Genomic DNA, 25,396 nt, shown 5'->3' with positions numbered 1-25,396 from the left:
CTCTCAGATTTGGGTTAAATATGTGGCACAGCCAGAATCTGACTCCAAATCTTTTCCCTTTTCTACACGATTTATCTGTAACAACATGTTGTCTATATGTCTCCCCACCCCGCAATAATCCTTTTCACCTACATATGTGACAAAACTATCTTGCCAATCCTACCAACTGCTGCTGGGTCTTCTGTCGTTGTTCCTCCATTTCTAGTACAAGGCCATGTGTTGAAATGGCCATAAGTGTATCAGGGCAAGAGCACGAAATGTTTACCAAGCATAACTTCAGGGGACAACCTGAAATTCAATGCCGAGAACAGCTTGAACTTCCAGTGATATACCCAGCAGGGTTGAACCTTTTTCTTATTGGGATTGAGTCCTTACAACCCTATTTTTTTTTTTTTTAATTAAACTAGTATGTAAAAACAAAAAAAAAATATGGTAACATTAGATCTCAAACAGACTTATAAATGTCACTAGATGGGAGAGAGAATAAAAATGATTCACTTTTTTAACCTACAACATACATGAGAGATGAGACGTGGAAAAAATTAAGTCAGTTTTAATTTATTCCCTCCTCCACTTAGAAGAATACTTGAGTGGTCCAAATTCACATAAACTGTTAAGAGAGCTGGGACCAAACCTCACAAGTTCTTGGTTCTTCTATAACTCAGTGTAATGCAATCTGATGGTAAGGGAGTAGCAAAAGTTTCTTTTATTACAAAGAATGGCAGGTAGGGATTGAGAGATGTGAATGGGACTATAACTTACATCTTCCCATTAGTCCAAACACTTACATAGTTATCAGCATTCTCTTTAATCTTAATTCATCCTTTAAAACAGCTAAGATCTGACTCTTTTACTGTCTGCCAGGAGGTGGTTCTAAGTATATATGTATTTTCACTTAGTTCTCAAAAGAACTCAAGGAAGGGTCTACTGTTTCTACTTTACAGATGGAAAAAACAGGCACAGAATTTCCCTAAGACCTTACAGTATTAGAGCTGAACTGAATCTATTTTATAGAACTATACTTGAGTATACCACTATTTTAGTTTTTCCCCTTCAGATATATATACATTTTCAGAATCAGAGTTTATGTTTTCTAGTATGATTTCCTGAAAATTTTTGGTAAGCAATACATGTACACCATTGCAACACCATCAAATCAAAATGTGCATTCTTCATCTACCTTTTTCTAATCTAAACTCCATCTATAAACTATGGCCACAGAAATATCAAAAGGAAATTAATAGCTAGGAAGAACTTACGGATCACCAGCCCCTGATAAATCTGTCCCATTTTCTTCATAATCTGGAAAAAAGTCTTCTCTTTCAAGTAACTCTTGATATTTCTCTTGGTAATCTACAAGAAAATTTTTAAAAATGCTGACAAAATTCATAAAATGGCCAGTTATCCTTAAAAATGACTTTTAATAATAGTTTTCATTTAAGTAGAACCAGTGTTTAAATAGCAGGAAGCTTCCAGTTGCATATTTAATAGCTTTTACAAAACTTATATTCTAACTGGCTTGCTTTTGCCACCTGCATGCTCATAAATCTTAACATTCCTCTAATTACCTGTTGCAAATCAAGGCCACTGGGGATATACCACAGCCACCGTGTATGCCACTTATACTCTCTGCTGCTTCTTTCCATAAGACAAAATATATATCTATATAACTTGTTGGGAAAGAACATGTTCTTCCATATTCCTGTTCTTCCTTCCACAATGAAGGATTTTAATCAAATAGCCTGGGCTCTGTTCCCCTTACTCTTTCCTGAGGAAGTAAAGTGAGCTAGTGGCTAGCAACTAACAGCCACTGGCCCATGTTTCTCAATCAGATTAGCTAACCTAGCAAAGGTTCTAAGCACAGGGGATTTTCTTTTCTTCCCTCAGAGACAGCTGGAAGGTAGCTACCTGATAAATGTTTCAGCTATACGAACTTTCCCTTGGTTGGGTTCTTCCAAGGCAATACGGGTAATTTTATAGCTCTCCATCTGCCAACTGTCTTAGGCAGAGTTACTGAGTATCTTTTAAGATTAGCATGTCCATATGGAGTACTGATCTCTGAATAATAAAACAGATCAGTGTGTATTAAAACTAGTTACCTTAAAATTGGTTTCTTGTGAACAACAGCTCCTCAAATTTCAACAGGATAGTTACATTAGACCCTATTTTCCCCAAGATTGCCAGTCTCTATAAAACTTATTCCAGCTTAAAGGGTTGGTGATATTTTGACATCCAATTTTGGCAATCTGGAGACAACTTTAACTGTAGACCCTTCCTGCAACAAATACTTGAGGTAACAGATAAGACAAACATTCTTTTAAATGCACAGATGAGTTCAGAAAAAAGAAAATCAAGTCCCCTGATGACCAACAAAAAGGGAACTGAAAATCATACATACCTACTCCAGCCAGGAGGCTGGCAGACCACATGCTCTCAGTTAACAAAGGGGCTTGGATTAAAAACCTACAGAAGGTCAGAAAGCAAGGTCTTGGGCCCATGTGAAACAGAGATGCAATTCATGCCCATGCCCACCTCTACCTACAAAAATCTGGGCCCTTCAAAGGGTGGATATCTCAAACAAAAGGTGGACCCGGAAAAAAACAAAATGGAAAACACTCTGGTGGCAAAGAGAGATAGCAAAGAAGCTTGCTGGTCTCTTCTTGGGTTTGAAGTAGAAACAACAGTACTCTGAAGAAACTGGTTCCTCAGAAAATTTGTAATAATGGGCCTACACCTCAAATTTCTACTACCCACATAAAAAACCCTACGACAAGAAATAAGAACTTGTTCCAAATCAGTTTTACCCCTGTGGCTCCTTGGCAGGAATAGATGTTACTACAACCCAAGCCACAAGGAGTTTTCATAAAGAAAAACAAAAAGAGCAGTTAAAACATGAGAGCAGTCACAAAGGACCACAATATGTATAACTTCAAATGGTTTAGAAAAGTGTGGACAGAACAAGTGATAAAGCAAACAGAATAAACATTAACAAAAGGTACATGTGGGTAATGGGTGGATGGGTGTTATTTGTACAATTTTTACTTTTGTAACTTTTCTGTAAGTTTGAAATCCTTTCCAAAAAAAGTTTAAGACCATTAAATATCAGATTACAATTAAAAAAAGATCAAAATAAATTTTATGTGATAATCAAAAATAACAGCAGGATTAGAATTAAAAGACAGAACAAAAATGTGAAACAAAAATAAGCATGTTTAGAAATTTCTATAGACAAAAGAACAAATAGGTTAAACAAATGAGACACAGATGAACAAAGAACCAAAACGATTCAAGGTAACTTTGAAGACTAAGAAAATTTGTCTTACCAGACATAGCAAGATTTAAAGTAAGTAGTAATTAAGACTGCGGTATTGGTATTAAGACAGACAAAAGATCCACATGCACAGACACAGAATAATATACAAGTTTAGAGAGGACGGACATGGTACACATCAGAGGGACTGCATTTTACTGAGGAGAGAGGATGGGTAACTCAACACTGGTTGCTGAGACAAGAGAACATGGAATATTTAATTCCTACTACATCTATCACATAAAGATTAGCCAGATGGATTAAAGACCTAAATATGAAAAGCAACAAAGACTTTTAGAAGAAAATGGAGTTTGATGGTAATAAGGAAACCTTAGCCACTGAGAACAGGAACAAGACAGATACATTGACATGAAAACTCCAAGCTTCTACAGGACAAGACAAACATAATGGAAAGAGAGCATACACTGGGAGAACCTCAGAGTCACTTTCTGGGCTATGTAAGGAATTACAAATCAGTTAAGAAACAAATGATCCAAGACAAGTATGGGCAAAGAACACAAATAGGCAATTCTTAAAATTCCTTAAAAAAAAAATTCTTAAAATGAAAACAACTGTCAATAGAAACATGAAAAGAAATTCATTATCACTAGTAAGGAAATGAAAGTTTACAATTTGGTACAATCTAACAAGTGTTGCCATGGATGAGAAACAGGAATCCTCATGTTCTGCAGGGGGCATATCATGTGGTATAGTCAGACTGGAAAGCAGGTTAGCAACATTTAGTGAAGCAGAAGATGCAGGTAACCTACAATGTAGCAACTGTACTTCTTCATCCTGAAGAACCTCCTGCATGTGCACAAGGACTACTTGAAGAATACAGCACGGTCTATAGTAAGGAGTGTGAGCCACCCAACCACCCTCAAGTAGGGACCTATAACCAGTGCCGTACTCTGAGTGCAGTATTATTTGGCATTTAAAACGAACCAACATGCTTTTTATATTCTGAGTGTTTTGTAATTTAAAGTTGAAAGTTAAGCAGTCCTTCTTTCCACCTCCTTAGAGAAACAGGATAGTCAGTGCCTGCTGGCCAGAGGAAGCAAATGGGAAAATTCCGAACAATAAGCTGGTTATAATTTTTATCAAATGGGAAAATTTTCTCTTGCTCATACTGCAGTCCCATTTATCACAATTAAAGCAATCTTTCTATAAACAGCCCTTTTCTGGAAGGGGAAGTGTGCTGAGATTTAGATTTTAATTAACTTTGACCTACTGACTATTAATGAAACCCGTTAATTCTTAGTATTTGCAAGTATTAACCCATAGTAACAAACGTTGTACTCTATGTAGTGAACTAGAACCATCTTTCCCTTCTATTTTAACCACCTGAAAGCTTACAGTATAAAAATGAAATATTAGAGAAAATATAAAACAAAAATGGTTGCATTTAATCAAGGGATTCCTCCAAAACCATTGTCAGGATGACAAGATACTATACAGAGTCAGACTTTCCACCTGAAATGGTTCAAAGCGGTTGTCCCTATAAAGAATATTCTATAGGAGATAAACATTTACCCTGTATCTTAGAACAATATGCCTGCTTCAAACAGTTACAACTTTGTACAGGTGAGGGTATGGTTTTCTGTAACTCACTAGCTTACCATGCAATGGGGGGCAAAGCACTGTGAGACAGCCTACCTGGGTCGGCTGCAGTGAAAGGAACACCGTCAGAGGTATAAAATGTTGGTTCATTCTAGGATGAATCAAAGTGATACAAATATGTAAGCATTTCAGAACTGATTTTTTAAAGCACATTAATTAACGAAGCATGGCTGAGGTCTCACTCATCTGCACCTGATAATGCAAGATCGCACAAAAAACTAGCTTCCTAATAGCCATTTTCATTTCATTGGGAAAGTCTATGGTTTTCAGATTTCTATTCTATTCTCTCAAGTTCCTGTGGCTGTAACCCTGCTGTCTAGTCTGTCACACTCGTGATGAACTGTTTTGTTGTGCACTGTGATTTAGCGTTGTGTCAGCTTATTTTTAGTTGTGGTTCTCCCCCCACCCCCCACCATTTTTTAAAGAATTTCCATGGCTGGGGTTATAGGAGCATTTCTCCATTGTTGTGTTAGGTTTGGTCACGTCAGGAGCTTCAGGGCATCATTGGCCTGGTGATCACTTTTATTTTCTTAATTTACTACACCATGCAAAGTGAAAGTGCAGGCCTCTGGTTATAAATTCTCTGGAAAAACTTTCCACAATCCCACTCAACTGAGTCCAAGCCTTATCGATTTCCCTTGCCACTGGATGGATCTTTCTCTAGTCCACTCTTTCCTTAGAGGACTCCATGTTTCTTCTCCTATTTACCTGGCTTGCTTTGCTGGCTGCCATGTGACCCTAAGCCAATGAAAAGAGTTATTGGCATTAAATTCTGAGAATACCTTTTTTTTTTTTTAGAATACCTTTACATACCTCATCTAGAAATTTCCAAAATTGGATCCAAGCAATAAACAAAACTTAAAATGTAAACGCTGGCATACCATAAAATAATTAGGATCGTTTTCAGGTGTTGCTTCTCTGTATGTTGAAGTTGCGTGGACTCTACCCCAGTTACTTGACCGGAGCTCGACAAGCTTCAAGAGCATCTGTTTCACATCTCTGCAGACAAGTTGAAAAAGAGTTAAGGGTATCCAAAAAAGTGTTGTTAGGTTCTAGAATACCACAGACTCCTAAAACCATGTTTCATAAATTTAACATGTACATTTAAGTGCTTTGATTTTTTAGGCATTTCCTATATTGACATAATTTTTTTTTTTTTTTTTTAAAGCAGCCTTGAAAGTTTTTCCATCTCGTGTGCCTGGGTGGCTCAGTCGGTTAAGTGTCTGCCTTTGGCTCAAGTCATGGTCCCAAGGCTCTGGGATCAAGCCCCACATCGGGTGCCCTGCCCTGTTCAGCAGGGAGCCTGCTTCTCCTTCTTCTCCCTGCCCATGCGCTCTCTCTCTTTCAAATAAAATCTTAAAAAAAAAAAAAAAAAATTATTCCATCTAACTGTGACTATACGGTTCTTAAAGGCAGTACCCATCCCACATTTTTATGCCTCCAACTGGACTTATAATAGTACCTTACCCAAGTATTTATTGAACAATTTAAAGTCTGAATCATTTTACTTTTCAATGGACTCCTATCTTACCACAGGAAAATCTTAACTTTTTCAATTTACAAACACAACTGAACAAAAAAAGCCAGGTGAGCAGAAGCCATAACTAAAATATTATACCTTTAGGAAAATATTTCTGTAGATCTGTAAGATTTCAATTCTTTCGATGATAGCATACATCACAGATTAAAAAACAAGCCCCACAGAAAAAGAAATTGAGATCTACTGGCTAGCTACCCACCTGCTGCAATTTGCATCTAGGACAACATTCTCAATTCTCTGAATGATTTCTTCCATATCAGTCTTTCCTTTCTCCTTCCAGGCATCTTCCAAAACTGACCCTGTCAACTAAAAAAGCAGGTTATCAGTAAAATAAGGGATTCAATAAAGTATAGAAATTCTAAAAAAAAAAAAAAAAAGTATTCGTAGCAATTCAAGCATTCTTTGAACAAAATGAATTTGGTAAGTTAAATATGCCCAATTATTCTCCGCCATCTAACAGTCAGGAATCTCTATTTTTCCTGATGGAGAGAAATTAAAGCAGAACCTGAATCACAGGTTTTATGTATCAATGACTATAGGCTATATTCCCCATGTAAGTTAGGCTATAAAATCTAAATCAACCTTTCGTTTTTTGAAATATACAAGTATAGAAGCTCTGGATTAAAAAAAAAAAATACAAACTTCGGGGGGAAAAAAAAGAGGTAAGGATATAAACCGGTAATTCATAGGAGAAAAATGGCTAACAAATATGAAGAAATGCTTAAATTCACTAGTGATCAGGAAAATGCAAAACAAGATTTTTGTTTTTACTCATTACCCATGACAAAACAAACCAGGATTGATTATATCCATCACTGATAAGAATATGGGGAAAGCAGTATATTCACTCACTGTTGGTAGGACAACAACCAAACCATACACCTGTTTAGCATTTAGAAGGGAAATTTGACATTACTTCTCAAAACAAAGTATACTATGCTCACTGACCTGCCAAATCTATGTGTAGGAATCGAACCTACATAAGCAACTGTACATGTAGAAACGAAGTTACTGCAGAAAGAGGTAAATCTTTTGTGCCAAAGATCTAAGATACTTGTTACATAATAAAAAGGCAAGCCAAAAAGAGTGAGATTTTTTGAGGGCACACATACATACATGGGAAAGGAAATTTAGAGATGGGGGTGAAGGACTTCCATTCTTTGTTTCTAAATTTGGATTCTCGTATTTAAAAAATCAGTACAGGGCAGCACGGGCGGCTCAGTTGGTTAAGTGTCCGAGTCTTGATTTTAGCTCAGGTCATGATCTCAGGGTCCCGAGACTGAGGCCCACGTCAGGCTCTGAGCTCAGTGCGGAGTCTGCGTGTCCCTCTCCCTCTGCCCCCTGCCCCCAGATCCTGCTCATGCACTCTCTCTCCCCCCCGCAAAAAAACTTAAAATCAGCACATACTGCATTTCCAATAAATTCAAGAGCAAAGCAAAATGTCAACATTTAACTTAAAGAAAAAAATTTAATCTTGAATTCACTGCATACTATACATACTTTCCTTCCTCTAAATCATATACGAATGGGGTAGAAAGATGAATTTTAAGACAAACATAAGTAAAACCTACCTTCAGTAATTTTACCGCACAAATTAAGTTGTCATCCATAGGATTAGAAAAGAGGGCATTCAGCAACTCCCGGAGACCAACCTGAAGAATATCTGCTCTTGTAACCTGTCCATTTGTTCCCTTGATCTTTGGGGACAGAAGAAAATGAAAAGCAACCATACGAAAATATTACAACAGATAAATAAATGGCCTAACATCCTGGCAAAATAAGTGTCTTAAGTTAAACAATACAAAAATCAGAAGTGCTCTTGTATCTTCAAAAATTATACTATTTTCCATGTATATAGGACCTCTAACACAACTAGTAAACTACAGGTAAAATTTTCCATTTATCACACACAACATATGGTCAGGATAACCGAAGCCTCCTTTATAAATTACTGCTTCATAAAGCATTCTCTGGTCTATTAAGCTACCACCTTTTTTGGAACATGCAGCATTTTATTATTCTTTTTATACTATTTAAAAATAGTGTTTTGCGTCAGAATCGTCTAAGTATCGTAGCTCTCCAGCCAGAAGAGCTGTAGGCTAAGGAGCCACACTTCATCTGTACACCCCCCCAGACATGGCATCATTACGTCCACATAGGAAACAACTGTGTTCTTAGAATGACTCTCCATTTACAGCACATTTTAGGTGAATGCTCTTATTTTGGCTTATATAAAAATCAAACTGAAAGATTAATGCATGAAAGTTTTAAAAAATTAAGTCCATCCAGGGGCACCTGGCTGGCTCAGTTGGCATAGCATGTGACTCTTGATCTCAGGGTTGGGAGTTCAAGCTCCACGTTGGGCATGGTGCCTACTTAAAAAAATAAAATAAAATAAAATCCCAATGCAAAAAAAAAAAAAAATTAAGTCCATCTGTGGTAAAATGGGATAGTAAATTAGGCACTAGACTGGACAGACCTTTTAGATGCACTGACTGAGATGCACATTTGATGGTGGATCTCATGGGTCTTTTCAGTGGTGTTTACGATTAAGTTTTCAAATCAAAGTTAAAGGAGGTATAACCTATCTCTGGGATTAACTAGTCCAAGACAAAAATAAAAAAGCAAATCCATTACAAAGTAATACTCAGCACTTAGTTGCCTACGAACATATATCCAAGAATACCACCAATTTACAAATTTGTTTAGCTACAGACTTCAAACAAATGCATTTTATGTGGAAGATTAATATATAAAATAGCACCAAGACAAACAATCCTGGGTGAATTAGTGTGGAAAGAACCCTAGATATTCTAGTGTCTCCCCCCCCCCACCACCCCGCCCTTTCAACTCAAAGCTTTGTGTTCTGCAGAGTACGCTGCTTTTGAGCCACCATGTGAAAGTCAATAGACGAAATGTGTGAATTCAAAAAAGGTATTATCTGTATTTCGAGAGCTTACACTTGCATGGAAACCATGGCTTTCCAAAAGTACACAGACTTTAAAATTCCCAGTAACCACTTCCCAACAGCCACCCCGCAAACAGGAGAAACAAACATTAGGGACGTTCCATTAGAACGCAGGCACTAACCGTGAGCAGCCCCTGAGGCACTATTTCTCTCTCTCCCTTTGCCCGGCCTTATTTCACCCTTAATGTTGTCCAAGGATAATGTGAATACAAATTCCTTATCATGATCAGTTTACGTTCCCAGGCTTTGTCAGTACTTAAGAAAATTCCTCCTCACCTCCAGGTTAAGGTAAAGCTCCCCCAGGAAGAGAACAAACGCATGGAATCGTTTCCGAGTCACTTCGTCACCTTTTGCAGCTTGATCTTTAACTTCATATTCAGTCCGACATCTAATGAAGATACACCTTTTATAATCGCACACTGCTTTGTTTTGTGAACAAACAGGATGACCAGCTGTCGGATTTGCAGTCCGCAAGCAATACAGAGACAAGTACCATGCACCAATGCCCTGACTTTCTGGAGTGAAAAGTGTTCCTGTCTATTGTAGAGACCAGAACACGCATCATCTTTTTATACTAAGATTCCTAGTTGTAAGAAACTAATGGGTTTATTTTCAACTACTCTTATCAGATCAAGTTTTTTTTTTTTAAAGATTTTATTTATTTATTCATGAGAGAGAGAGAGAGAGGCAGAGGGAGAAGCAGGCTCCCAAGGAGCAGGGAGCCTGATGCGGGACTCAATCCCAGGACTCCGGGATCACGACCCAAGCCGAAGGCACACGCCCAACCATCTGAGCCATCCAGGCACCCCAGATCAAGTTTGTAATCTGTTTAAGCAACACAGGTTTCATGAGGTTCATTGCATACTGGCGCCAAAAAGAAAGAAAATGCCTCACCTTTGTTTTATTGGCTTTGTCAAGAAAGCAATGTTTTGTATTTTTTTTAAAGCATTGTTTTTACTCAAATTGTCTCTGTAAAATGTTCTACTGTGAATATATGAGCTTTGAAACACATCTTTTATATATATATACACACACACATATATATATAGATGGTCTCCAACTAAGCTGAAAATAAAATGAACTCTTACTAAGCCCATTATCCTTAATTTCCATTATTCAAACCAGAGAAAAGAAGAGAAAGGTCCCCAACTGAAATTCACATAGAAACAGAAAGCAATTAGTTTGGTCTCAATATCCCAGAGACCAAAGGAGTCATATAACTTAGTTTCCCTTGCTTTATTTTCCCTTGACTTGGCCCATCTGCCATCCTATAAAGTCTCTAAAACAATCACCATAAACCTGTCATTGCCCATTTCAGTGAATTATGGTGTCAGCTGTTATTAAAAAGGATTTTTAAGGGGCACCTCGGTGGCTCAGTAGCTAAGCATCTGCCTTTGGCTCAGGTCATGGTCCCCAGGGTCCTGGGATCAAGCCCCATATCGGGCTCCCTGCTCAGCGGGAAGCCTGCTTCTCCCTCTCCCACTCCCCTTGCTTGGGTTCCTGCTCTCGCTATCTGTCAAATAAATAAAATCTTAAAAAAAAAAAAGGATTTTTAAAATGTACGTTAAATGTTTACCTTCTTGGCATTAAATATTTTTTATCTTTATCGATAAGGTGGTGAAAAAACTCAAGGAAAGTCATGTGTTTTGTAAAGCTGATTTTTGACAGTTCTGTTAAAGACAAAAGGAGGGATTTATGGAGACTGAATGGATTCCATGTATATTATAGGACCAGTTTAGCTTCGCTTTGTAAAAAAAAAATTTTTTTTTTTTTTTTTAAAGATTTATTTGACAGAGAGAGAGAGACAGCTAGAGAGGGAACACAAGCAGGGGGAGCGGGAGAGGGAGAAGCAGGCTCCTGGCTGAGCAGGGAGCTCGATGCGGGGCTCGATCCCAGGAACCCGGGATCATGACCTGAGCCGACGGCAGATGCTTAACGACTGAGCCACCCAGGCGCCCCAATAAGTACATTTTTTAAGGAAAAAAGAAGTCACTGCTTACAGAGAATTTACTTTGGGTCAATCTGTGAATCAACCATAAACCCAGGATAATTTATCATGTCTATGTGGCCTATAGCTTACAAGCCATATTAAATGAGCAATATTTTCATTTGAGTCAGATATAGTAAGATATTTGTTACCGTCTAAACATTAATTCTTTTTAAGATCTGTGAGAGAGAGAGCACGTGCACACGCGTGAGCTCAAGCACAAGTGGGGGGGGGAGGGGAAGCAGGCTCCCAGCTGAGCAAGGAGCCCGATGAAGGACTCGATCCCAGGACTCCCGGATCATGAACCGAACCAAAGGCAGATGCTTAACCGACTGAGCTACCCAGGCATCCCTAAAATTAATTCCTCATCAGAAAAAAAAAGTTGGGATATCTATAAATGAAACACTCTGGCTAACAGAAAGGAAGTTAATTAATGCCAGTGTAGTTATCCAAGCACCTTATTGGCTACTCTCCCTTCACGACTTTATCAGTAGTTTTGATGAAATGACCTTTTTGTTTTATAAGTACAATGATTATTAGATTGTACATTAAAATATGTTCATTCAAGTGCAAAAGTAAATCCCTACCCCGTATGTAATTATCTAGATGAGAGGAACCTATACCTCTAAACTAACCCTTTTTAAAGATTTTTCAATTAGAAAGGCATTACATGCTTATTTCAGAAAGGTTAAAAAACAGAAAAATATAAAAAACAAAGTCATAAAACCCAGAGATAACTGCTGTAAAGTAACTTTTCAAAATACATATATAAGTTAATAGAATTATGCCCTGCTTTTTATTTGTTAAAGGACTAGCACTTCCATTAGTATCTTTGACAGTATTATTATATTATGGAAGTGCAGATGGGGTAGAGTCAGAAGAGACCTGGAAGAGTAGTTTTCAACCACGGCTAGAGTTCAATCACTTGGGGAGCTTTAAAAAAAACCACTGAGGCTCCACCTCAGTCCAATTACATCAGAATTCCCAAGAATGAGGACAGGATCTCAGAGCCCTATTTTAAGTCTCTAGGGTGACTTTAAGGCACAGCCAGAGGTGAGCAGTACAAGGGAAAAGCAGCCAGCCTTTCTGCCATGCTACCTCCCAGAAGTACCCACTTTCAACACCTTTCGGGGAGCTATACATCTAGATAAGGTTAAATAGCTTTTTAGAACTCTGTCATTTATATTTTTCCAAGTTTTACTTATTCAAAGGCATTCCAAATATTGCTATTAAAATCGTGGTCTTCTGGGGCGCCTGGGTGGCTCAGTCATTAAGCGTCTGCCTTCAGCTCAGGTCATGATCCCAGGGTCCCAGGATCAAGCCCCGCATCGGGCTCCCTGATCAGCAGTGGAATCGGCTTCTCCCTCTCCCCCTGCTCATGTGTGTGTACGCAAGCGCTCTCTCTCTCTCAAATAAAGTCTTTAAAAAAAAAAAAAATTTAAAAACTGGTCTTTTTAAAGGCTCCTGGGTGGCTCAGATGGTTAAGTGTCTGCCTTTAGCTCAGGTCACAATCCCAGGGTCCTGGGATAGAGCCCCGTGCTGGGCTCCCTGCTCAGGGGAAGGCCTGCTTCTCCCTCTCCCTCTGCCCTGCCTCCTGCTCATGCTTTCTCTCCCCCACACCCCCATAAACAAAGAAAATCTTAAAACAAAACAAAAAACTGGTCTTTTTCTTACTCATTCCTAAGCGGTCCCTCTTTTCATATCAGAGCTCATTGTCATGTGTTACACATTTCCCTATTTTTTCTTTACTTCATATAAATTTATGGCCCCTCCCAATATTATAATCTACATGTAATTAGGTTTAATCTCTTGTTTTAGGATTTGTGGATATCATGTCTTGCTTAAAAGGGCTTTAGCAACCTAAGATTTAACTGTCAATTTCTCTTAGTATTTAGTGTTGCACTTTTAAGTTTTTTATAGATTTGAAATATATTTTGGTGTAAAGAGACAGGAACCCATCTTTGTTTTCTCCCCCAACAAATGGCTAGCCAGTTGTGTCAGCAGCACAATTTACCCTTTACATACGTATTTGAAGTATTTCCATCAAAAGCTTAATTTTCAAGTGTCTCTGGAGTCTACTTTTGGGACCTTTATTCTGTTCCAGTGCAGTTTAACCACATGATGGAATACTTTGCAACCACTGAAAGTATCTTTAAAGAATTAATGGATCAACTATAATAAACTTGAAGGCAACCTTGTTATTGAATAAAACGACTCCCATAAGAAAATTAGTTTCCCTAAATTAGCTTTTGAATTCAAGGTCATGTCAAAAAGATTCATGAAATTTCACATACTGATTCTAAAGTTCATTGGAGAAAAGCAGCATGCAAGAATAGTAAAGGAGATTCTACCCAAAAAATGTGGGGAGGGGTCCAACAGTACTAGATATTAAAAAATTAGAGCTTTTCAGCAGTATCATAATAAAATAGGAATAGAACAAGTGATGAAAAAAATATACTGAACTCTAGAATCAAAGCCCAAATATAAGGATGTAGTGTGATAAAGGCAGCAGTTCAACTCAATAAGGAAATGGATTATTCTAAAAAGTGGTATGGGAAAAACTAGTCCAACATGTGGCAATAAATCAGAACCTACTCAAACCAAAAGTACAGATGTAACTAAGAAATATGTAAGTGGGAGATTTTTAAGATCTTGGGAAATGAAAGGCCTTCTAAGCACAAAACCAAAGGCAGAGGGCACCTGGGTGGCTCAGTCGATTAAGCGTCCGCCTTTGGCTCAGGTCATGATCTCAAGGCCCCACATCAGGCTCCGTGCTCCGTGGGGAGCCTGCTTCTCCCTCTCCCTTTCCCTCTGCCCCTCCCTCTACTTGTGCTCTCTCAAATGAATAAATAAAAATCTTAAAAAAGAAAAATCCCAAAGGCAGACATCATTACAGAAAAAAAAAAGACCGATATGTGGAACTATAAATTTTTAACAGTATATACTAGAATACAAATAATGGTCCACCCTACCTTCCCCTGCAACCCTGCAACCTTCTATAATGTACAGTCTTTAGAAAAGAGGAAGGTCAAATTCTAGTAGGTCTAAAAGTAGCTTTCCTTTAATTTCATATATTCACACTGACCTTTGAAGCAGCAACTGGCGAAAGTTGCCACTCTGTGGACTAATTGTCAGATGATGGGACAGGTAATTACACAGGCGAGCTCCCATGTAAGAGAAATTTGGGATAGATGTGGCCTTTCAAAAAGAAAAAAACTTTTTTAGGACACAAATACATTGTTCTTAATGCAAATACTTAACAGCAACATTCTAAAGAAAACATTTCCGCCCCTAAAACTGACCACACTGTACAAATGTCCAAGTCTTTTTTAGTTGTTAGGCATAAAGAAATTAACTCTCCCTCCCAACTTTACACAAAGAACAAGAACAAAGGAAAAATTTTAAGTTCTCCCCATCATTTACCTGAGGTCACCAGAAAGCAAAAACATAAGACCTCTTTATACTAACTAATTTTTGCATAAGACAGGTGCATGTACCCAGTTGCATAGTGCTAATTATGAAAAAGAGTATTTGCCAAATGATTGTTCTGTGGTGTTTTTCAGGGATAAACTGGCATAGACTTTGGCATCTAGCAGTTCAGAGCAAGATTCCCAGGCCTGCATTGAGACCTTGGACATCACTCAACTTCCCTGGGCTTCCATTTGATTCCTAAAAGAGGTGATAAATGGTATCTGGTACAAGAGATTAACACTTAAAGAATACTCCAAACACACTTGAGGTAAAGCGAAAATAAAGATAAGCTATTCCAAAAACTAAGACCATGAAAAAACACTACATATCAAAGATAGTTTGATATAGCCAAAACAGTACTCAGGAAGTTTTAACTTTTTTAACTGTAGTTTTTAAAGAAGAGTAGAGAACATAGTTCACTACCTAATATTAGGTAGCATACTAAAAGATTAAGGGACCTGACCAAGGTTACAAAGATAGTAGCTAACCATAATCTAGATGTTAACAAATGGCCTGAGGCCTCTCTGACCCTTTGCTGGGTCTACTTACCAGCTGTGGTAACCTAAGCCAAGTCCTTAAGATATGTATAAAATAAGGGATAAAAGTAATATCTTCAACCATGGAGGATTAAATGAGTTAATTACATGTCAAGTGTTACCTAGCATGGTAGAAAGTACTTCCTAATTGTTAGGTCATTTTATTTCTAATTATTTCCTTGCTTGCAAAGACAACAGACTGGTTTCTCCTGAGATCATTCATGGATGTGTATCTAGTACCACATAAGACTTGAAATTCAAAAATCAACCTTTTCCCATTATGGGCATTGCCTGTTTTCCTTTAGTTTACTTTTAAAATTATCACGCACAACTTAAAAACAAGAAGTTCTATAAGGCTTGTTTTTAAAATTTCTTACTTCCCCACTATACCTCAACTTCACTCCCATAGACAACCATTTTCAATTCTTTCAGCTGAAAATCAGGTTTCAACCTCTGTATCCCCATGCTTTGTGATTTCAGTTTAGACATTATTTCTTACTAGTTTCCCACCATGGACAAGGAATATCCAGCTTTCACCTTGCTTACCCTCACTCCTTTCCCCTATTTGACAATCTTTCCACCTACCGACATGGTCATACCATGATTTGATTAGTTTTATGTTTCCATTTACAGCTGGACCATGTAATATATAGATTTCTCCTTTCTTGCACAACTTTGTTTTCCCTAGACTTAAATTTTCTCTACTCTGTTCTTTACTTACATCTCATTGATTTACCCCTAAACTCAAAAGTTCCCAAGTTTCTTCTTAATACATTCAAACACAGCAATTACGCTCATCTTACCAGCGAACCTTGCCTGGAGCCTCTGCCCTACTCCAGTGAAGCCCGGCTATTGTCTTGGGATCTCCTTTCACTACCATCTAGATAATCCATTTAGCAGTTCCTACAAAATTCTGTTTTCTAGTTTCTACATCTTCATCTGTGGCTTTCCTCTTTCTGGTGGAGTACTTCCCTTCAATTCTCAAGAAGGGTTGTAATAAAACTTCAAACCAGATACTCAGTGCAAAAAAATGTAGAGGGTCTAGTTTTTTTAGGTTTTTTGTGTTTTTGTTTTTTTTTAGGGGTTTTTTTGTTTAATATTTTAAAGCTATCCTTTTAGTCTCATTCCATTCTTGTCCTAGAGTCTTGCAGAGATTCCACACAGTAAATCGGGGTGATTTTCAACTTTCCCCCCTGGCTTGGAATTCAATTTTTTTTTTTTTTTTTTTTTTAGATCTGCCCACCTGCTTTCTAGTCTCCAAAACTGGTACTTTAATCTCTTTCCCTCATGTCAGCCCCTATAGGGTATTTGTAGTGGTATTTGGGGAGGAATCAAAGTTGAATATGTATGTTTAATCTGCCATTTTTATAACAGGTCTTCTTTTGTTAGTTGCTAGGAGTAAATCCCCCAGTGAAATTTAAGAACTGTTGGTGAATCTGTGTATCACTGACACAGAATATTAATAGGAAGTACATATTTAAAGAACTGGCTTTGAGACAATCACAGAAACTGTAGTTTGTTAGGTTACAGCCCTGAAGACTAGAACCAGGCAGCCTACGAAGAGCTGAAACTGAAGAGAAATCAGAAAAGCACTAACAATTTCTCCATTTTCTTCTCATATTCCTTTGCAATCCATTTAGAGGCCAAAAGTAGGTATCGGGACAAATGAAGCAATTCTGTACTCCTAAAACCTCAAGCATGTCCAGAAACCTGAGAGTTGGCGAGGTAATACTGAGGGGTCCAGTAACTATTCAGAACAAGCTATGAAAGTAATCAAATGAAACACTAGGTAGGACGAAAATTACCTGCCATCATAATCACCCTTCCACATATTCCAAATTCAAGTTGCTCTTTCAGCAATGACTTAGAGAACACTTAAGTTTCTATTTCTATTTATCTCCTACTGTTTTTGGTCAGTTTCAAACAGTGCCCTTAAATCTGTCTTCAAAATCCAGTGTTGTCTATCTCCCCCACCGAAAATAGCATTAATGTGTCACAGCCCAATATGCTAGGATCAAACCCAAATTTTTTGTGAACAATCTAGACTGACAGACTTATGGAATTAAGATGTAAATCCTTGGAAATTTAAAATAAATATAAGCATAAATGTTAAGAGTCAATACAGTGTTTTGTGGTCTAGCTTTTTTGGGGGGGCTCCTTTATGAGGGAAGAAAGTTCTCCCATTGATTTTTTTTTCCTCCCATACTCCAAAAGTGCTATATAATTTGATACCTAGGAGAAGAGAATTGCACTCTTTCTGTGTACTGTTAATTTCAGATCCTGTAAAAACAGATACTTACCTAGCCTCCCTCATAAATGTCCAACAGTCCTTCCAACTGAGTGTACAGAGCCTTGAATCTCCAGTCTGGCTCTGGCCCTAGATCCCCAGCTACAGGAATTTCATACAACAGACTTAAAAGCTCCCATGAACCATAAAAAGTTAAGATGCATGGAGGCCAGTGAACATGAAGGAGCAACCACCACCCTTGGGCTTCAGAAAGCTATCTGATGATCACCCGCGGCATCAGCCAACCTACCTGTTGATAGATGAGTTCTACAAGTTCTTGCAAAGCATCATCTGTTGTAACCCAGCCATTCAGGGTCTCTGCAAACTGTTCAATTTCAGTTTCAAAACTGCCAGGCTGCTCTGTAAGATGATTCAAAAAATCCTGAACATATTCTGATAGAGTAGGATAATCCTCACAACCATCTTCATAGGATTCCTACAGATGAAAAGTTTAAAAAAATGTTTTAATCCATGCAACGGGCTAAAATAAACCTGAGGCAGCTTAAGGTGAGAAGTCTCTAGCACAAGTGATTCTTCACATGATAAAATTTGTTATTTTCCTCAATAAAATTAAGCCCACTGCATCATTCTTCCTCACCCAATGGCCAAAGTGTTATATTATAGCAGAAGGAGTCCATCTAACTGGGTAGGAAATTGTCTTTTCATTCTGGCAGATTTACGAGACAGCTGAGAAAATTTAAGCCAATATTTCACTATAATACTGACATCAAAATTTTGATCTATTTATGGGTATAACATCTGAGATCTGCTTCAAAGTGGGAAGGAAGAAGGGGCCAGGGATAATAGAAACAAGAACGGCCACAGGTAGCTAACTGTTGAGGCCATGGGGATTCATTATACCCTTCTTCATGCTCTTAAAGGTATTTGAGAATTTCTATATTGGGGAGGAAAAAAAGCTAGTAAGATTTGTCATCTGTTAATCCCCAAAGACAGTGAAATATATATAGTTAAGGGACTATAACATTTCCCCATAGTACACTGTGGCAGACTGCTATATCCAGCCTTCTAGCCAACCTTGACTGGAGTAGTTTCCAACTAATGTTTTACCACTATCACCTTTGGTAGTTCCCAATCTTTTAATTAATGGCTGGAGGCTGAACAGGGGGAGTACTGCAAAAGGTATCAGATTATCAACCCTTATACTTGCAATGCCTGGAATACTAACCAAGCATTCTGAAATTTACTTAACAGTTATGATCTAATAATGACTATATTACTGATGAAAGTTACCCTTTTCCAAAGGAGTCAAATGAGAAACCACATGAAAGAATTATGACAATATAGAACATTTTATGAAGGGGTTAAGTTCTAAAGCCAGTGAGTGCATAAAGAAAAAATAAAATCACACCCAGTCCAAATTCCCCTTAGGAAAGCTCCATGTTAGATGAATACACAATCTTAGTAGAAAGGCTAATCTAGCCAGTTGGTCCTATTTTTTCAGCTGACCATCACTTTGAGGCCATGTTACATAGTTTTTATATATTTCCAGATATTAAAGTGATACTACTTACCATGACGAACTGCATGTGCTATCAGAGGCACTAAGGAAACAGAACCAACTGCAGGAAGAGCGGACTCATGTGCCCGTATCATGCTCACAGTGTTTGCTGAGCAGAACAGGTAAACGGACAGATTAAATGTCTGAGCTCAAAACTCAATCCAAATTAAATGACTCCACTCTAAGGGCGCCTGGCTGGGTCAGCTGGTAGAGCAAAGGACTCTTGATCTCAGGGTCATGGGTTTGACCCCTACACTGGCTACAGAGATTACTTAAAAATAAATTAAATGACTCTAAAACAAATTAACATTGACGAAATTCAAATTTATTCATCATAAACATTACAGCTATGTGATGGAGGATTAAATGAGTTAATGAGTAAATGCCCCTGGACCAGTGACTAGCACACAGTAAGGCATTAAGTCAGCAAATCTTTACATTTCTGGGAAAATACTTATATTCCAATGCCATAGCTGTGTTTTCATACCTAAAGGATCATATCTAAGAGCATCTAAAAATAAAAAGCTATGCTTCTTGGTATGTAAGATGATACTCGATTAATGAGCTAATAGCTACCAATCCCATATAAAATATGGGACAGTCACTTTAAAAGCTCTGCAAGGCTGCCTCAATCCCAAAAAACTGTGAAGCAAGCATTACTGTTCCCTGTGCACAGATGGAAGAAATGAGCACAGAGCAGTTAAGTCACTTTGGTTCTTCATTCAAAACCCTTTGCTGAGTGTCTACTAAGTGCCAAATACTGTTCTAGGTGCTGGGGGTACAGTCTTGGCATGAATAAAGGAAACAAAGTCCTCCTCCAGTGGAACTTATCTTCCATCACAGAAGATATCATTCAGATCTTAGGATATACCATGAAAAAAAAAAATGGGCTGAAACTAATTTAACACTGTATATTAACTTACTGGAATTAAATTTTTTAAAAATAAGAACAGAGGGACGCCTGGATGGCTTAAACGTCTGCCTTCAGCTCAGATCATGATCTAAGGGTGTTGGGATCGAGCCCCACACTGGGCTTTCTGCTCAGCAGCAGAGTCTGCTTCTCTGTGATCTCTCCCTCTGTGATCTCTCTCGCTTTCTCTCAAATAACTAAAATCTTAAAAAAAAAAAACAAAACAGAAAAAATGGGAAGAATTCTGAAGAATTAACATCTAATCTGAGAAAAAAGAAAAAAATAAAACCAAAAAATCCAGTCACACAAATACCTAAGGAGAGAGTCTACATAGTAGGCTCAAGAAGCACGGAGGCCCCAAGGAGATAGGTGCTTACGACACCTTTGAGAAAGAAAAGCCAGAACACAGAAACTGAAGATGAGGCAATAGTTAATATCAGTGAAGCAGATGGGGAAATTGTGTAGGGTCTTGGGGACAACAGGGAGACTGCCTCAAAAGCCAGTGGAAAAACTATCGGGCAAAGGCGTAGAAGCTAGGGTATGAACAAGGAAGGACCATGTACCAACTTAAGTAATTTGTGAAGTCACACAGCTAGTCAGAAGAACTGAGCACAGAACAAACCCTGTACTTCTAACCTCTATGCTATACTCCAAGTAACTGACAAAGGCTTATATCCTAACCTTGACATATGTAAGAGAAAAATCCATCTAACAATCTATCAACAAAGAACTGGTTAAATATACCAACTTATATCCACATAATGGATCATACAGCCACCTGACAAGATATATTTCTATCAATATAGAAATCACCAATATGTTAAAACGAAAAGAACACAGAACCATTATTCTAGTACAGTTTAATTTTAAGAGATTTATAGACTATGAAAAGCTCTGGCAAGATAGACAAGGGATAAATAGTTAGCCCTGGAGTAAATAAATGCTCATATTATGAATACTGACCATTTTTTATAAAATTGTGAAACCAGTTAAGCATTATAAATGTATACATTAAATATAGCTTAATATTAGCCAGGTACGTTATGTGAGTCTTACAATTAAAAATTAGTTTTTGATAAATGGTTTTACAGACTTGTAGTGTCCCTGTTAATGAGAGAAAAGCAGGAACCCTACAGGTCCCAACTGAAGGTATTAATGTCTGGTTTCTATCAAACGTCATTCACTGTGGCAAAAATGCAGTCTGGAACACTGATTTCTAGTTGTTTCAATAAGACCAACTCTCTTGTAAGAAAATTTGAAGTCTGGGGGCGCCTAGGTGGCTCAGTTGGTTAGGCATCAGACTCTTGATTTTGGCTCAGGTCATTATCTCAGGCTTGTGAGATAGAGCCCCGTGTTGGGCTCCCTGCTCAGCGGGGAATCTGCTGGAGATTGTCTCTCTCCCTCTGTTCCTCCCTCCGCTCTCATGTGCACACGTGTGCACGCTCTCTAAAATAAATCTTTAAAAAGAAAATCTGAAGTCTGAAAGTAAAAAAAGGAAAGCAGAGCTGCTCTAATTGTAAGCATTACAGGGGATTGATAAAGGTGGTATCTGGCTGGGTCAGTGGAGCAGGTGACTCAATCTCAGGGTCATGAGTTCAAGCCCCAGGTTGGGTGTAGGATAACTGAAAATAAACAACGACAGGGAATTGATCAGAGCCTGTTGTTTCAAGCGAAAAAAGAAGAACAGCATACTGTGGACAAACGAGGACTCTAACATGTTTGAGTTATTTCTCTAGTACCAGATTTTTTAGAGTACAAATTTTGTCAGTTTTCAAAGTGGAGTTAGATGGCTTGCAAGCTGAGGAATATTTAAAGTTTTATGTATTTTTCTTAGAATTCTGACAAGATATTAGGAGGGACATCAGATAGAAAACACACTTTTCATGGGAGATACTCTGAATGCGTTGCTAGAGATCCAAAGCAGCAGGAATAAAAGGAAACTAATCTGACACTTAGATGGTGGAATAATCAAGACTACTTTAGTTAACTGGATTGAAGGGGGCAAGAGTGTGAAAGAAATGTGAGTCAATACACCATTTTTTAGCCTGAGCAGCTAGTATAAAAAAAACTTTGCAGAAGATAAATTCTTTTTTATACTTGAGTTTCAATGGGACATCCTCATGAATAAGTCAAAACAAATGGAAACACAAGCCAGGAGTTCAGAGGGAGAATCAGATTTCAGATATCAGTAGACAGGCAATGGTCAGATTCTAGGTGATAGGATCACCAAGGCAGGTAATAAAATGGATAAAAGAGAACCTCAGGGACTACAATCTGAGGGAAGAAGGAATGATTTGCAAGTTGCAAGGATGAAGTACCACCACAGTGCCCAAAGAAAAAGTAGAGGTGCTCATAGAAGGAAATGCTACAGAATAATTTTACATGTTGAAATCTGAAAGAACAATGGTTGCAGTCCTGGAAGTGAAAGACTATGCACAGAGAGGAAAAAATTAAAATTAGTATCTTAACTATTCAGTTCCTATAAAGAGAAACTTCTAAAAGACTGAAAAGGTACCCGTGGCCCCTAGCACAGGACCTAGCACACTGGAACTTGTTAAACTGCATAGATCATATTGTGGTCAAAGTCTACTAGGATGAGGATTGAGAGAACAATAGATTTTCAGACCCAAAGAGCACCAGTAAAGGTCACAAAAAGTAGTATCAATTCAATTAGGGGGATCAGTCAGCAGAGGTTTGAACAGTGAGAAGTAAATACTAACAGTGAATACTTTTACATTTTGGAGAACATCACTACTGAAAGGCAGAAAACAAACAGGCAATGACTTGAGGGGAATGTTCTTAGAAAAAAGCTGGGAGGGAGGGGGGAGGAGGGGGAGGGAGGGACAGAGTGTGTGTGTGTGGGATTTTGGTCTCTTAATAAATGCCCCCCCCTTTTTTGACGATTTTATTTATTCATTTGACAGAGAGAGAGCACAAGCAGGGAGAGCAGGAGAGGGAGAAGCAGGGAGCCCAATATGGGGCTCAGTGCCAGGACCCTGGGATCATGAGCTGAGCTGAAGGCAGATGCTTAACCAACTGAGCCACCCAGGCACCCCTTAATAAATCCTTTATGAATTCCTATGTAGAATTTTTGGTTCTTGTAAGTGAGATGTGATTAAATATTCAAGCTGTAATGGTTTATCATCAGAGAAGCAGCAATGGGCAGGAGTAGCTAGATACAGCAACTCCCTGGTAAGAAGGCACGGAAAGCAAGAAATTCTAGCAGTGGGATTACAGGAAGGACTCTAAGATAAAAGGGTTCAGAATTTTGGAAGGATTAAGAAAGCACAACAAAAGACTATCATAAAGGCTTTTTAGAAAAAAGCATGAAATCTTGGGGTGCCTGGGTGGCGCAGTTAGTTAAGCAGCCAACCCTTGGTTTCAGCTCGGGTCATCATCTCTAGGTGGTGAGATCGAGCCCTGTGTTGAGCTCTGCCCTCAGTGCGGAGTCTGCTTGGGACTCTCTCTCCCTCTCCCTTTGCCCCTCCACCCCGCGGTCAAAACCTTAAAAAAGGTCTCAAACCTTAAAAAAAAAAAAAAAAAAAAAAAAAAAAAAAAAAAGGCATGAACTCTTGAGAAGAGATTCAAGTCAAAGATACCCAGATTTTCTTATAAATATAAAAGCAGACTCAAGGCATTTTTGTCCATTTTGTTCACTGCTGTATTTCCAGTGCTTGCCTCACGGTAAACATCCAACTTCCTGTTGAATGAGTGAGTGAATATAGCTAACTCTGGATTATGGCTACTACGAGGAGAAGTCTCCCTCATAAGACCTTATCCTAAGAGTCAAGGAAAAAACAAGGATATTACTATTCTGTGACTAAGTAGACAGAGAAAAATGCTTAGCACTGACAGAGGGTAAAAGGGTAAATGAATAAGACTAGACAGTGCACTAGAGCAGAGGTAGCAAGCTTGAATGATTATAGAATCAAGGTGGAATACAAACCAAGCCAGCGAGCAATTAGAGCTCACACATTCCATCTAGGGGGGCTGCATCCATTCAGCTCCAGTTTTTGCTCTATCAAAGTTAACAGTCCGGGGGCGCCTGGGTGGCTTAGCTGGTTAAGCATCTGACTTGATTTCAGCTCAGGTCATGATCTCAGGGTGGTGAGACTGAGCCCTGCCTCGGGCTCCATGCTCAGCTCAGAGTCAGCTTGAGATTCTCTCTCCCTCTTCCTGTGTCCCTCCCCTGACTCGGGCTCCCGTTCTTTCTAAGTAAATAAATAAAGTAATAGTCTGGTACAAACACATATTAGGATTTCAAGAGAAACCAGAAAATTCAGATTTGCAACATTTAAGTGTTGGTAGCTTATTAAAAGGTGCCCCCCCCACAAAAAGATACACCTGCAGGCCACACATGAACCATGGGCTCCCAGTATGCAATCTGCTCTGGCAGACTGAACAAAGAAGCAGCTGATATAATAGAGGATATCAAGGAATGCCTAACAGAGGACAGTGGCTCAAAGTAAGTGAACATGGCTCAATACACTGCTCTGTAGCCCTGGAGTCACTTGAACTCTGTAGAACTATGTAAACTAGTTTAGTACAGGGTCTGGAAAAAAAAAAAAATTGCATCCCTCCTATCATAAAATGGCCGAGGTAAACAGGGAAACAAAGAGAAAAGTTTTGTGGCTCTTTGAAAGTAAGTACTCTTTACTATTTTATTCAACTACTCACAGCTCTCTAATCATTCATTTCCTGAGCCAAATACAACTTTTTGGCAAGAACCCAAGTGTTCTCACTTCTACTTTACATGACTGACAGCCCCTTTCACCCCAAATCAACTGCTCTTCCTGCTTGCCTATACTTTCCCCTTCCCAGCCCCAAAGCTTTTTCCTGGGCAGTCTAAGATGCATGGAGTTTCTGAAACATAAAATACAGCCTTTCCATACCTTTCCTATCAAAAAATGGAAGGAAAGCACTGGCCCCCAGCCCCAAGAAGTAACAAAGTGTGTGTACCACTGTTAGTTAACAGGTAAATATAAATTAAAACCAGAAGCAGATACCACACACCCACCAAAATGGCTAAACTTAACAGAAAATTCCAAATGCTGACAAGGAAGCAGAGCAATTTGAAATCACACACTACTCAGAGTGTACACTGGAACACCTCTTTGGAAAACTATTTGACAGTCTCTCTTACAGTTGGCTACCAAGGCACTTTGACTCCATTAGGTGTAGAGATGTAGAGATTATTTAAAAGTAAAATCTTTGGAGGGGGGGGAAGAAGAGTTGGCTACCCTGTGTC

General features: G+C 38.5%; 1 protein-coding gene across 4 annotated transcripts in view; it reads right to left on the bottom strand.

Moving 5' to 3' along the window:
* Positions 1 to 25,396, bottom strand: part of PAIP1 (poly(A) binding protein interacting protein 1) — a 30,046-nt gene that overhangs the window by 1,487 nt on the left and 3,163 nt on the right. For all 4 annotated transcript variants that reach the window (XM_025867319.2, XM_025867316.2, XM_025867317.2 and 1 more), the window contains exons 3-10: positions 17,970 to 18,155; positions 14,511 to 14,623; positions 9,715 to 9,826; positions 8,042 to 8,167; positions 6,670 to 6,776; positions 5,812 to 5,929; positions 4,967 to 5,021; positions 1,260 to 1,353 (exon numbers count right to left, since the gene is read on the bottom strand). In XM_025867319.2, the coding sequence (XP_025723104.1) occupies positions 1,260 to 1,353; positions 4,967 to 5,021; positions 5,812 to 5,929; positions 6,670 to 6,776; positions 8,042 to 8,167; positions 9,715 to 9,826; positions 14,511 to 14,623; positions 17,970 to 18,155 (911 nt within the window). The remainder of the gene's footprint in view (positions 1 to 1,259; positions 1,354 to 4,966; positions 5,022 to 5,811; positions 5,930 to 6,669; positions 6,777 to 8,041; positions 8,168 to 9,714; positions 9,827 to 14,510; positions 14,624 to 17,969; positions 18,156 to 25,396) is intronic.

This window comes from Callorhinus ursinus, unplaced genomic scaffold, assembly GCF_003265705.2.
Source record: "Callorhinus ursinus isolate GAN/ISIS: 27379988/994484 unplaced genomic scaffold, GSC_fseal_2.0 scaffold3, whole genome shotgun sequence".
Classification (NCBI taxonomy): Eukaryota; Metazoa; Chordata; class Mammalia; order Carnivora; family Otariidae; genus Callorhinus; species Callorhinus ursinus.
The sequence above is the reverse complement of the archived record's forward strand: the minus strand, read 5'-3'. Positions and strand labels throughout refer to the sequence as shown.